Raw genomic sequence first — 15,244 nt, 5'->3', positions numbered from 1 at the left:
AAGGAACTAGAGGGGCCATAGTAAATATGCCTGACCAAATCACTAAAATGTTCACCATAAGTTATCAGAGAGGGCAAAATTATTGTTCTCTGCTTGCAACTAAACTGTGGCTTCAAGCTGAAATACCAGCTGATTAACACTATATGACTTCTATAAGTTTCAGAAGAAAATAAAGTTAGACCAAATAGCAAAGATACCAATAAAGCATAAAAGAGGCTAATATTTTTTTAGGGAAAAACTATTCCATGACTGCCAAAACTAGATTTTTAAGATTTCCCAAGTTTGAAGAGGATCTAGTAAATTAAAGGATGACATAGTCATCTCCTTTTTCAATAACTGCTGAAGTTTAATAGAGGGAGCAATACAAGTTGAAAATTAACGGAAAAGATTGAGGAGATATTTGATTTTCTATAGCTCTGGACATTTTTAAACTCAGAGTAATTCTGTGCATTTAATACTTCAAAGGCAGTAGTATTTTTTGCATATGTAGCACCATTTAAATTTTGTTTCTTCTCATTAAATGCTCTCCTTTTATACTTATTAAATAATAGAATCCATATCCATTTATTTTGCATCACTGATAAACTTATAGCATTTCAATGTTAACTCTAAAAGCAATTATGCTAGTTTATGGAAATATGATGGCAAGAGAAAGAGAAAAATATATGGGGCAGAAGGTCAATGAATTGAAAACAAAATCTATTGGTGAGAAAAAGTGGAAATAAATCAGTTCAATAAAACTCAAGAATGCAAAATGAAAGTAGGATGTGGGGTAGAACTGAAAAAATATTGTGCCAATTATGTGAAAATTATTATCCATGGATCCCTCAGGACTCAATACACCATTTTACTGAAAGCAGTTCTTTATTCTTCCACTGTGCTTTCTCTCCTTTTTCATTTAAGTTGCCACTTTCTCCTGTAAAATCTGTTTCTCTTCTATATCTACTGGTATTAGTTTTTCTCATTTGTACATTTTCTTTAATCTTCCACCATGTGACCCACTTTTTCCCCTTGCTTTTCTTTCTATGAAATACATCTGTACAATGAGAAGAAAATAAATTAAGCAAGCCAAAAGGCCAGAAAGGTAACAAAACCAAAAGTGACAAAGAAAATAAAACACCCTGAAAACTCATAGGTGCTTTAAAATGCAGTCTTTTATCACATGAATGCACAGCCTCTGCAGCATTAAATTCACACACAGAATGATGTTCTCTCCTGAGGAACATGGGCAACACAATTTCTGCCTTTTAAACTATTGCTACTCTCTTTCCCTATACGTATACAAGTTATTCCATATGTGGAGGCAGTAGTAAGGGATGAGGAAAGCCCAGACATGTAAATCAGCTAAGTGCTTCCCCTTACAAGAAAGTAAAGAAATTCTCTCAGTTTTAAATGCATTCCTATTTCTTCCTCAGTGCTGGCTGGCTGGCATGTATCACTAGCAAACTGCATGAAGCTTCCTTTCAAAAGATCGTATTTGATCTAAACTAGATTAGAACTGTTAAGTTTTTCTTCATACAAGTACATGGTGTAGGATTATTTAAAAATAAATATGCTCAGGTTTTTATTCCCTCTCAAGAAACACATATCAAACTGCACTATGTAGAAGTGCAGCCATTCCAAATCTCTCCCTGGCTGTGTTTGCATTTATGTTTCTTTCAAAAGATGGGCAGATTTATAAAGAATTTAACATGGTGATGTAGAAGTAAATGTAATCCCTGCTTACTTTTATTCACAGGAAGTTTTTATATTATAACTACTTCTAACTTCTAGATCAGTGATAATTTCTTTGTTTATTAGTATGAGGTTCAATATTAAATTAAGTGTTCCCTGTTGACTGTAAAAAGCTTTAAGAATTTTTTGTCTGTTATGTTTAGAAACTCCATGGATGTTTTGGTTTTACCAGTACATATTTAGTAAATGGTCCTTACATTGGAAGACTTTAATTATCTTTAAATACAATTGGATACAAATAGTTCTGTAAAATCAGATAACTTAAGTTACTTAAACAATAAAAAACATTCTTAAACCCAGTACACCAGAGGTGTGGGCCACTTGTCTAGCTCTACCAAACGTGCATCAAAGCTCAATACTGCATTATTCACTACACAGGAAAAACAATATTGTAAATATTATTTCAAAAAAATTAATGCACACAAAAAAATCAGCAGATGAAACTAAGGGAAACATAAAAAGGGTAAAAGTTACTGAATGAGAATTTAAATCATACAGCTTACAGTGCAGTGCAACTTCACAATCAGTCTTCATATTTTTCTCTCTAGCAAAAATGAAATTAAAAATAACCAACCTGCACTGAGAATTCAAGCAGTAAAAGGAATTTCCATTCATGTAGAACACACATACGGCACTTGGTATTGTCATAACATTTTGAGACACAGTAAAAAAAAAACAAAACGCAACCTCAAAATATCAACAAGAAGTGCTTTTGTAAAACAAAAAGGTGTAAGAAAGAAACAAATTTGTGTAAATATGCCAAAAGCAGTTTACATTGGAGTATAAGAGGACACATGATTTAGAAATCAAAGCCTGTAAAAATAGGATGTAAAGCATCAGATGCAGCTCAGAAAAATTACAATCACTTAAATCAACATTACTTTAACCACTCACTATATGATACAGAGTGAACCAATTATTTCCTGTTAAATACATTGCAATTGTGCTTTAAGCTGCTGTTTTACACAAAATGTAAAAAATTATGAGAAAAGTTATTTCAATGGCCCCTCCCCTTCCTACCAAAAACCCCACCAAACCAAACAAGCACAATCAAGTTCTAAGTTGTACCAAAAAATTCACGTTAATGGTAAAAGGCATTTTTATTAGCATGCATTAACAATTTGTCAACACTCCTATGCCTACAAATCCATATATTTGCAATAACAAAAAAAGTATTTACCCTAACCGTTAACATTTGCCTAATTAGCTGCATAGCATCTATATATTGTTGGAGGCAAGTACTCACCATCCAATAAAGTTTCACTATGTATTTTCCGTAGCTGTTGTACAGTGGCATGTGTCCCTTGATAGCTTTACATAAGGCATAAATATGTTCCCATGGTTTCCAAAAAAATGTGGATGTTGCATTAGTTAAAGCCTTTTCATTATATATCCTCCAGACTGCATAGATTTCACTTATAATCCATCTCATCAGCTGAAAACAGAGAAAAATACAAAAAAAAAAGATGTTTTTTACTTACAGCAAAAATACTTATTTACAAAACCAAATTATAATGATCAAAGAATTAAAAATATTGTGTTTTAAATGAAGTGAAACAAAAGTATCCTAGGTTTTCATGCAAAAAATAATTTAACTGGTACAACTTTTCTAAAAATCATCATAATACCTATCTACAATAACACAAGACTTCCTGAAACTGAGTAATGGCACAGTATAAATTGCACTGATCATCATTTAGGAAAGAAAAATTAGGACATATAATTTAAAATAAATTACATTCTAGGACTTATGAACTGTCACTTATTTATTTGCTTATGGCTAAATATAGCTGCTAAAAATCAGTAATGGCTTTAGCACTTCTTTTTTACTCAGTAAAAAACAATCCTAAAACATTAAAAGTATTTAATAATTTCTAAAATAACAACATTAACTAAGCATGCTTTAGTGCATTTGTTTTTCCAACACGCAGATTTCTGATGTATGCTATAGTTCCACAAGTATTAGCAGACTGTTACAGTGATTATATAAACAAGACTGAAAATAAGCTTTTACTATAAGAAACCTGGCCTAAGATTAATTGCTGCTTTGTGAACAGCACAATTTACATAATACCTTTTGTGGTGGCATCCTCCCATACAGTTTCTCTGGTGTTGAATTTTGTATTTGTATTGAAGCACCAAATTAATAAGAAATTATGAAGTAATATTAAATTCAGTAAGGCACTAAGATGCCTTGATTCTACCTGCTTAATACTTTTTCCTGATCTGTAGAAATTCAGTAAACATTTAATTAACCTGAGGGAGAATGAAAACACTGGCTGGGTGGCAGGCATTTGCACAACCTAGCAAGCAAACTAAGAACATGACTTCAGGAAAGTTTGAATGAAAAATATGAAACCTTTCTAATATAGCTTTTACTTGCTCTTGTGTTTTGAGAATATTATCCAGTAATCTTCATAGTTCATGGAAAAAAGTTTGAAAATTTTTTGACCATTATTGACTTAATTTTTTTAATTGTGAAAAAGGTAAACACCTATTATACAAATCTAGATTATTTCTTGCTATTTTATTCCCATCTTTCTTTTTTCACTTAAAAAAATGGTGACAACTTATTTCTTCAAGACAGAAATTTGGATTGAAAAGCTAGAAGGAGTTAAAAAGAATTAAAGGAAATATTTTTGAAAGGACATTAACATATTTCTGCCTACCTCACTACAAAATAGATGATCATTGGCTGAAAAAACATCAAATGAGGTTTCATTGTGGACAACCACAGGAACCTAGGAGAAAGTAAATCAGTTCAGTCCATTTAACACTAATGTTTCACAGTAGTGACATACAAATGTTAGACATTTGGCAAACATTCATTAGACATCTGCAAACTAAAGGCCATGAGTTTGCGAATCTTGTAGCTGCTTAGGTCCTTAATAAAAATTTCTTAAAATGTAGCTGTTCAGAATTTTTAAAAATCATTATTTTTATCAGGAGTTTTAAAGATTATCAAACGGAATAATTACATAAGTAAATTGATATTCCCTCAATTTATTAATAATATTTGCAGTTAATCCTTTAAATAATTATCATAACACTGTCTCACAGTTTGACATTTCCTTGGTGCCCCACCGACATACAAAGGAATTTGTTTCCTCATGGTCAGTTAGACAGTGGTAGTGTCAGTATGAACACTGACTTTATCAGACCTTTGACTGTACTACATAATTTTGAGGACTAGGGTTGTAGTCTATTGAACTAAATGTGTCTGTGCCTCTCTTTACTTATTGGTGATCATTGCTTGATTCTTTGCTTACCACACTAAATAGGCTTGTTTACACTTTCTTTTTAGTTACTAGTAGATTAGGTAGCAACATATATCATCTTAATAGCCTTTCCTCACTTGACATTTACATTAATTTTTAACAATTTATAAAATTTCTAGTAATCATAGATAGCTTCTTGATTCAAAATGCATTGGACAAAAACAAGCATAAAAGATGCAATCAGACCTTGAAGAAAACAAATGGTTTCCTCACAGTGCTCTAAAGATAGATTTTAATAGCTATTTTTAATACAGATACATGTTTCCATAGCTTTCTGGGCTGCCAGCTCTCTTGCCCTCATCTTTCAGACACTTCTACTCAGTTTATGCATTTTGGCAGCATTTCTCATCCAATCTTTTGGTCTGTTCAATTACTCCCCTGACCTTCCCCTCCTGTTCCTCCATTAAAAATTAAACTCAGAAATTGTTTAGAGTCTAGTTAATAAAAAATGGAACTGACAAGCTGACAAAAGGAAAACTGACAAGCCTGAAAAAGTTGGAAGGATGGTCAAAGTGTTTTCATCAGAAGCAAAAATCTTTAAAACTTAGATTAGCAACAACATTGAAGAACACTAACCTTTGAAATGGCAGGCTGTTTATATTCTTTGCAATTAATTTTTAAAATAAACTGAGTAAGAGCTATGCATAATTCTAAAATGCTATAGTTACCTTCCAGGCAAGTACTGTCAAAGACATGGACACATTCTGTATACAGTAGTTGAAGTGAGAAAAAGTACTGTATTTCTCTCAGAGCTGATTCATGGTTTCAGAATAGGTATTTACTTCAGATACCTGCTCAATGGAAGGCCTAGTTGGAACATACAGAACTTGTTTTCCCATGACACTGATTTTTCAGTGAGAAAACAAGAACACAAAGAAAATGGAAAGCATCTCCATCCAGTTGTCTTCTAAATGAATGTGGAGTCAAGAAGCAGAGCAGACTTGGGAAGATACACTACTATGATACTTTGTGGACAAGAAGGTGCTTGTCCATGGTGATTCCAGTAAGAAAGGCACTCAGACTCATACTCTACACAGTAAGAACTATTAAAATCCTATTATTAGACCTAAATATAAAAAAATGGATTAGTATAGATAATCTCACATCCTTTTAGACACTGGGAACCTCAAGTTGTGAAGCATTGGACAGGCTTCTGATCCATGCACAGCACAGCATTCTGTGCAGACCCCATCCATCGAGTGGGTTGCCCCATTTTGCTATTATTGAGCTAGAATAGGATTTGAGCCATTATAGGATTTTCTTACAATAAAACAACCCTCTTCATTTCTACTGTAAAACAGAAAGGGTATTCACATAAGAATTTCTTACTGCCCTTAGATTAAGGCAAGGAGACATAGGGGTGCAATTGCTGGCAAAAATGCAGAGCTGCCTGCAGGCTCCTCCATTAAATGTGCTGGTGGAGTTTACCCAGTGGCCAGGGATCATGCCCAGCCCCACGAAGGCCTGAAGGATAAACCATGTGTGCAGCACAGTTTAACTGCTCTAATATTCCTCTACTTTTGACATAGCTAGGCAAGTAGCTTTTTTTCATTATGACCTTCTTACCTTATCTGTTAAAAACTCATGTGGACGTTTCCATGAATGCACTTTTAAGGATGCTGGCATTTCTATTTTCCCTTCAGGATCATCAAAGGCAGGCTACACAAAATATGCATGAACAAAAATGGAACATTTTTTATTTTTGAACATTTTTATTAAATACTTATTTTTAACATTTTTATTAACTACAGCATTGTGGGGTGTGGTTGTGGTTTTTCCTTTTGTGTTTTTTTTCCCTTCCCTGAGTGGACAGTTGGACTCAGTGATCTTGTATGTTTCTTCCATCCATGACACTTCTGTGATTCTGTGATCATAAAATAAGTTATTGTTCACTTACAGGGAAAAATATCATACAATGGAACAAATAGTATCTATAACTCTAAACTAAAAGAGTGCAAAGCCCAAACTGAAGATCAAGCACAAAAGCCACTTATGTAGTTCAGAGGTTATGTGGTCTGCACTGCCTCAACAGGTCTATGTGAAATACTTGTTTTCTTTTCCACCATTCAGAAAACCTTCCCAAAAAACAGTGCAAGCTTTTAATCCAGTCACTCTTCTATGAAGTTGTTTCTAAGTATTTATTCTAGCTAAATTATTTCAAAAGGTTTTTAAACTGAAGATCGACAATATGTGTTTAAATAGATATTAACACACAAACAAAACAGGTTCCATGCCTCAAAAACTGCTGCATAAATCAAAGAGAGCGATAATCATACAGCACCATAAATTAGAGAGTCTTATATAATTTTCAAACTTCTATTTTCAAAGTGATACTTATGCTCTATGTGAACAGAAAGTATCAGGACATATGATAGCTGTTTACTTAACAGCACAATGTAGAAGGAGAAGATGCCTCTGATACTGCTCATGATGACTGAGAAACTAATTGGTTACATGGCTAGTGCCTTCTATTTGTGCCTGGAATTTTATATAGCTTTTAGGCATATTATACACTTCTGTGTATTCAAAGAACATGATGTACACTATTTAACTTCTACAGACAATCAAGAGAAAGATTTTCTGGGAAGGAAAAACTACAGTGCTTTGAGTAGTTACTGATTAAAGGGAGGCAAAAGAAAATATATTACAAAGGCATAAAAACAAACCCAAACTCAAACCAACAACTCAAAAATAGTATTTTCCCCACATTTTTTTTCTTGCTTGATTTATTTTGTAAGTTTTTTCAACACATCAATCTGCAACAAACTATTTAAAGTACCTGAAGGAAGGAAGGACAATAAGCTTGGAGGAAAAAAGGAACCCTTTAGAAATATTTATTTTTCTGAAAGGTTAGAGGAAGCCTTGTAGCCTGCCCCATACAGAACTGCATTAACAGAGCTTACATGCTGCTTTCAAAGACATCCAATCCTAACTACATGGTGTGACAGGAAATTTTAGCACTTAAATACTAGATAAACCAGAATAAAAGAGGCAGGTGAGAATGACATAACACTATGCAGTGAAACACTAGAAGAAATGGAGAGATACTACTTTAGCTTCCAAGCGCAAATCCTTTGAAGAAGGACATTGTAGGTTGAGCTAAACTTGGGTGACAAAAACTGGTTTAACTTACCTTTTATTAAAGGTGGCTATGAGACAAATGCCAGGTTTAAGGTGTTCATGCTATAAGGACAGGAGCCTCAACCACAAGTTCTACAGGAAAGGCATGAGACACAGGCAAGGTCACATGCACAATCTCAGCAGCAACCTGAGCTGCTCTGAGAGAGACTATTGTGTAGGATGCTTGGCAAAAGAGCTTTAGTGTTACAAGGAAAGAAATAACTTCTGATTGATTTATTTTCCTACAAAAGAAACAAAGATTGTTTATATTCTTGTTCTAAGTGTACTCAAAGGTACTGGAGGCCATCACTAGTTCTGTTTCTAACTGGAATACCCTGTACAATCTTGAATCCTGGCTAGCTGCTTGGATTAAAATAGGTCACATCAGAAAATTCTTTAGATCTGTAATTTTGTCTGCTCTGACAGATATCTTTAACAGCTCCTTTAAACATGTAAAAAGGGCAAAGTTTTATATAGCTTGTGGCTGAAGAACTGAACGGTCAAGTTAATACCCCAGAATGCCTCTTACGCTAAAAAGAAGAAATCTTCAATTACAATTATTTTTAAATTTTGTCTATTATAATAATGTCTGGCAGATGTAATGAATTAGAGCTGTATAAACGCTTAAGAGTGCAGCCCAAAGTCACCAAAGGTGGTAATGGAAAAAAGACACAAAGGAACTATGTAGTACCTGTCAAGTTAGTGGCAGCATTCAGCATGGAACCTGTAACTTCTCTCAGAAGATTACTTTGGCCCCATGAGGCTACAATACATTTAAGCTTGGGACAAGAAAAAGAAAATCTACAAATACATAGGCTAACAGACACATAGCACAAAGATACTTACAGAACAAACGTATGGACAACACAGAATGTGCATATAAAATAAATAAATTATTAAGCATGATATTGAGTGGATTTCAAATATCACTTAAAAATGCTGAGTTTAAGAAGCTCTTTAAAAAATAGTTCTACTACTACTCTGCATAAAATGCACATACAGTTTTTAAAGCTAATGAATTTGAGGGAGTAAAAATCTAGATGAGATTAAAAGTCATTCCAAAGTTGGAAAGACAGAAATTTTTCTGCATCTGGTAGGTGCTTAGTTTCTGCAAAATAACTATCTCCCCTCAAACCACTCTCTACTCACTAGAACTTCAGATAGTGTTTTCTCATGTCAAGAAACTGAGTTGTGCAAAACAAAAGGACCTGCCCTTTTCCCCATAATAAGCACAGATGCATTTAATCTTTTGAGTCCAGAGAAGCTGCAGTGCTCAAAGGGACTGCACTGAAAGTTCAGCTTGTTCCCACATCATCAGTTCAAATTATGTTATGAAAGAGACTTAGGGGTTGCAGGTTTTTTAACCATTAATGTGCACAGATTAATGCACACATATGTTAACAGTTCATTTAAGAAGAAATACATTAAAAATGCAGAATCCTTTTAGTTTATTCTTTTAGTTTAGTAGGGAACTACTGAAACTTTTTGAAGAAACAAGATTGAAAATTAACATATTTATCAGTAGCAAATTATTTTGAAGTTGTGTAAAATATTAAATGCAAGCACAAAAATTAGGTGGATATATTTGTGTCACACAACTTACTGGAATAGGACTTTTTCCTGTTTTTTCTTTCTCTTTTCCAACTTTTCCAGCATCCCATTTTTCTGCATTGATATCTGCTTCATTCCATTCTGGCCAAATGGGAAATTTCCACTTCTCATTGAAAGCACCTACATGGGAAGACAAAGTTGCTCTGGGAAACAGAAGCATGAATAAAAATGAACAATATGTTAGACAAGGGTAGCAGAATGATTTTTATCTCAGAAAAGATTATTTTCCTAATGTACCATAATAAAAATTTTTGTGTTAGTAACTACAGTAACTTTTTGTCACTAAGATAAGCAAGCCTGAAGAAGTGCTGGATGGCATTTTTAGATATAATCTAACAAAATATTTAAATCCATTTTTATGAGGAATCCTGCTGAATAAATGTGACAGCAGAAGCACAAAAGCAGAGCCCTAGGGCACAGCTTCCTCTCTCTTCCTTTTCCCATTTCATGCAGCATGGTTCTGCTTCCTCTCCTGTGCCTGTCCCACCATTCACTATGCAATTCAACTCATCTCTCCAATACAAGGCTTTCCCTTTTTTTTTTTTTCTTCTTTTTTTTTCCTGACTTATTTTCTTTAACCAACCAAAGGAGCTTGCCACAGATAAAAAAAACATCGAGGAATGGGACTCCCCACTTCTAGGCACCTGTGATCTGCTAGACCAGCCAATTGTGTCTCCAGTTAGTTTCATTCTCAGGACTTCTTGTGCTACCAGTATTATCACTTTCCTCTTTTTGGAATTTGTAACTCTTGCAAAAAGTTTCCTGAGACTGCAGGGATTTTCCCCAAGGCTAATACATAAAGTGTACACATCTACCAACTAGCACTAGCATTACTCGTGCACATTCTTCCAGTGCACACGAAGGGCTGAAAAACTGAATGAGCTAGAAGGAGAATATAGCAGTTCCTTCTCCCTTAACTAACAAACCTGGAAGCTGACAAAGTATGTGCTGGTTAGATATACTTTATACTCTCCCAAACCAATAAAAAACCTGTATATGTTTATGGCAATAAACTGTAAATGTTTTCTTCTCAAAATAACAAAGGGAAGAAGCTGCTGTGACCTGAGATGCAATCTGGCACTGAAAACTGAGCAAAAGGGTTTAAAATGAAATTTACTGCAGAAAAAACCATGTAGACTTCAACTAGCTGGAAAAAAACGACTAAGGTCACAATATCCTCTTTGATATTCAGCAGGCTTCTTCAGCAGAAATATAATATTAGACAGACTTTTTTACTTACTGGAGCCTTAACAATTACTTACATGGTAATTTTATTTCATTATGTACAACAGCTATAAAAAGCTAAAGACTTTCCCTTTTCTTATACCACTTTTTTTTTTTTTTTTTTTTTTTTTTTTTTTTTTTTTTTTTTTTTTTTTAAATGAGAAACAATAGGATTCCTACAAATACAGCCAGGACATCAGGAAGATAGAAGTGTTTTGTGCTACAGCTAGAGGGCTGTTTTTAAGAAATGGTGCCAAGAAATACTTATTTTAAAAATAAAAGTTGAATTTCTTTCAAAACTTACATCTGCAGGAGGTTTAAAATGGAAAGCTTCCCATTTTTTACATTTGAGAACAGGGTTTTTTTAATTCTCGGCCTTATCTTACATATCTTACCACATGGATATTTATTGTGACATATATTTTGTGATATTATATAAAACTATACTCACATTTTAAATTTCAGAATTATAGCCTCTTCTTGAGATTTTTCTGACTTCACAGAAAAAAATGAACCCTGGTTATGATTTACAGAATCACTCAAATTCCACAAAGCATTTGACATTTCAGATAAAATGGTCACAGTGTCATAATTCACGTATGCTCTTTTTTAGTTTTTGTACACAACAGTTCTTATTCCTATGTATGTGCAACACTAATTGTGATTACATTCAAAAGACAAATACAGACTACTTAACTTTGTAGTCTAGGGGAAAAGAGTGTGTAGCAAGTGACAGCTGAAATACTATTAAGCACTTACATCTCAGGTGGAGGCAGTGGCAAGTAACTTGGGGGAACAGAGACACTGCTCAAATGTAGTGCAATAAAATCACAAAAGCAAAAGTTCAGCTGGGGTCAAAATAATCAAAGGACATTAAGGTCAAGGAGTGAAGTTTTTTAAAGCACACTGGCAGCAAAAGGAAGACTAAGGAAAGCACAAGTCCACTACTTAGCAGGTCAGGGAACCTAGTGACAAAGGACATAGAAAAGGCCAAGGCACTCAATGCCCTTTTATGTCTTGGATTTTCTTGGCAAATTTGGCTCTCAGACTTTTCAGTCTATGAATCTAGCAGAGTCTGTGGAAATGAAACATTATCTACAGCTGAGGAAGGCAGCTAGGAGGCACTTAAGCCAACTGGACACACACAAGTGCATGGGACTAGTTGGGATGTGAGCAAAGGTACCAAGAGAGCTGACTGGAGTCACTCCAAGGCTTCTATCAATCATATTCAAAAGACCATGGCAATCAGGCAAATTTTCTGATGACTGGTAAAAGGCAATCACACTCAAGTTCACAAATGGCAAGAAGGAGGATCTGGGGGAACTAGACTGCTTTGATGTAATTTAAATTGACACAGACAAGGACCCAAGCAAGCTGATCTGTGCTGGCCCTTCTCTGAGCCAGAGTTGAACTAGATGGTCTCCAGAGGCACCCTTCAAACAACATTTTTCTCTGATTCCTTACTGTAGTTTTAGCAATAATAAGGACATAGGCATGGGTAAAAATAAAGATTTCTCACTGTCTAGACAATAACTACATTCATCCACACTACCAGAAGCCAGCTGTGAAAAGTCAATACCATCTGTGCCTTCTGCTGTGCAAATAAGAAATACAGCTTCTACCACTATAACTGGAGGGAAGATGTATTCTCTGGAATGATACCTTGCTTTGCTTTTTTCAGACTGCTAGGGAGCAGGCTTTTTTTTTTTTTCTTACAGTAAATAAATCTACCTGTAAACTCTCTATGATCATGCCTCACAGAGGGAACCCAGCAACATTGAATGGAGTCTTCTCAAGAGAACTACAGAAAAAAAAAGTTTTGGTATTTAGTTTCAGAACAGCATGGCTCCTCCACATTCCTATCCCAGTATTGCATCATTTTGGATCATCAGAAGATAATAGTTTTGTGACACATGAAAATAACTGATGCACTGTGCAATGCAAAGTTGTTTTGAGGGTTTGCTGGTTTGTTTTTTTTTTTTTGTCATTGTTTTGGTTTTTGTTTTGTTTAAATATTTTAGGAAGACACTATTCTTTCTATTTCAATTATTTTCTCCAGACAAAGATTTAATACTCTCTTTCTCAACCTCCCTCTGCAAAAGTTAGATGCACCTTTAACCTTAGCATTTTAATGCATTCACTTTCCTTAGCAATAAAATAAAACAAAACAAAATCCCAAATGCAAGGAAAAATAATTTGTTTTTCACTTTTGCTTAGATGAGCATATCTGAGGATGGAAATGAGATCTCTTCTCACAGTACTTTTGATTGGGAGTATCCAAAACAGATAAAATTGTCTAATAGTTCAATAATATTGCCAGCATTGCTTCAACAATGACTCTGGGGCTTTATGCAGAAATCTGGTTGGAGCCTTGACAAATAAACATGCTTGAGCTTTTTCTCTCCCCATGTTTGTACTTTGGAAGTTAGGAAAAAATCCCCAGGAATTCCACCATATTGATGACTTCTTCAGGGTTTCTTATTTATTATTTGCATATAGATATAACCAATCTTTTTTACTCTTTCTGTGATCTTTGTCATTCTTTATGACACAGGTTACATAGAGGAGTTACATTGCTGCTAAAACCTTTCCAGTTTTATTTAATTAAGATTTCATTAATTTTTTTCTAGGAAACCTATGTAAGTTTCAAAGTCTAATATCTGCTTTATATCATTATCCTAGAAAATCAATATGGAGGCTTTCATAAACTTAGGACATAGTATTGAGACCTCTCTGTCTGAGAACTGATACGCAAAATTGCAAGTTAAGGCTATTGAATTAATTAATTTTGACTGAGCAACTGAGCTACTGTTACTGTCTATGCATGTGTTCTTAGCTAACTTCAACTGTGGAGTAAAATGTGGTTATTTTAAGCACATTTTTGAGAATCAAAAGACTGAGAACTGGCACCGGTAACTGCAACTGTTTAAACAAACCAGCCATTTTATTTACAGTATGATATATTTAGGTGGCACAGTATGATTAGGTATTCATATGCTAGTCTTTCTGCAGATGCACTGATTGTGAGTTTGGTCTTCATTTGATTCACTCTATTAAGAATTTGTTTATTTTCACAGCAGGGCATTTGTTGCTAAGCAACTGGCAACAGGCCATCACTTAACCCATCTTAGTGCTCCCTGTAGGTGTTCTTAATGGTCACCAACATTACCCATAGCATGTTTTAAAGATTAAAACATAGACTGTGAATTTGATCATAACAGTACCCCAGCAGAAGACAAAGTCTATTTGATGCTTGCAATTTTCACCTCATTCCCTGGAGAGTGTTGCAAAACTTTAATCTTTCATTAAACACTTTCTATTCTTTCCCTGAAATGTCTGCACCAATTGCACTGTACAGCTTAGTTTCATTCAAACCCCAGAAAATACACTATTAACATATATCTCATGTCACACTAATTACTGTTCTTGGGATGGCCAATAATTAATGGAAAAGATTAAGTTAAAGGATATGATACTTAGGTAACTGACAGGTCAGTGAATGAGGCTCAGAGCTGAAACTTTTATCCTTCTTTCCTCTTTCCACTCCTCTGGTTGCTCTGAACTCCTCTATAAGTACAGAAGAAAGAGCAATCTGAAGGAAGCAATAGCAGTGAGGGATCTCACATAACATATTTCTCATTTGATACCAATGTTGAAACACAGAATTTTGGGCTTTTTCCACTTACCAGGAAGCAATAAAGAAAAATGTGTCCCTATCCCTGAAATGTTGGAGCAGTCAGAAGATACAAATTCTGGCCCCACTAAAGGCTTTTATATTAGGAAAAAAGAGGTCAGAGAACAAACAGATGGTTCAGCTTCTCCTCCAAATGTGTCCTGGGGGCAGCTACTTAACTTTTTCCCTAGTCTCTTCAGAACTCAAAGACAAAAGGGGCCTTTGAAGACCTTATTTGTAGCAGAATCTTCTTTTAAACTCTAATAATTTAAATAGTTTTTCAAAAGTAGCATCTGAGTATCTTAGAAAACCCCAGCAGAAGCCATGGTAACACTCAACTTCAGACTAACTGGAAAGGATATGAGAACATTTCCCCAAGTATCAGTAACTCTTTCAAAACTATTTACTTGTTTTCTTCACACCTAGTGCCATTTTTAACAGAATGAGTCATGATCAGATGATCTAATAAGCAGCTAAGGCAATACAGTCTTCTCTGTATTATTAATACAGTCAGCAGCAAAATATGTATGTGTCATTTACATTAATTTACCATTATTCTTATCTCAGACACAAGAGCCAAAACTTAAGACTCTCTGCGGAAGAA

The 15,244-nt window shown here is 34.5% G+C and overlaps 1 protein-coding gene across 1 annotated transcript in view; it reads right to left on the bottom strand.

Annotated features, from left to right (window-relative positions):
* Nucleotides 1–15,244, bottom strand: part of ADGB (androglobin) — a 107,333-nt gene that overhangs the window by 77,545 nt on the left and 14,544 nt on the right. Inside the window, exons 2-5 of the mRNA XM_051615054.1 lie at nucleotides 9,736–9,886; nucleotides 6,579–6,671; nucleotides 4,404–4,475; nucleotides 2,981–3,169 (exon numbers count right to left, since the gene is read on the bottom strand). Coding sequence (XP_051471014.1) covers nucleotides 2,981–3,169; nucleotides 4,404–4,475; nucleotides 6,579–6,671; nucleotides 9,736–9,886 — 505 coding nt within the window. The remainder of the gene's footprint in view (nucleotides 1–2,980; nucleotides 3,170–4,403; nucleotides 4,476–6,578; nucleotides 6,672–9,735; nucleotides 9,887–15,244) is intronic.

Source organism: Apus apus, chromosome 3, assembly GCF_020740795.1.
Source record: "Apus apus isolate bApuApu2 chromosome 3, bApuApu2.pri.cur, whole genome shotgun sequence".
NCBI classification, from domain to species: Eukaryota; Metazoa; Chordata; class Aves; order Apodiformes; family Apodidae; genus Apus; species Apus apus.
The sequence above is the reverse complement of the archived record's forward strand: the minus strand, read 5'-3'. Positions and strand labels throughout refer to the sequence as shown.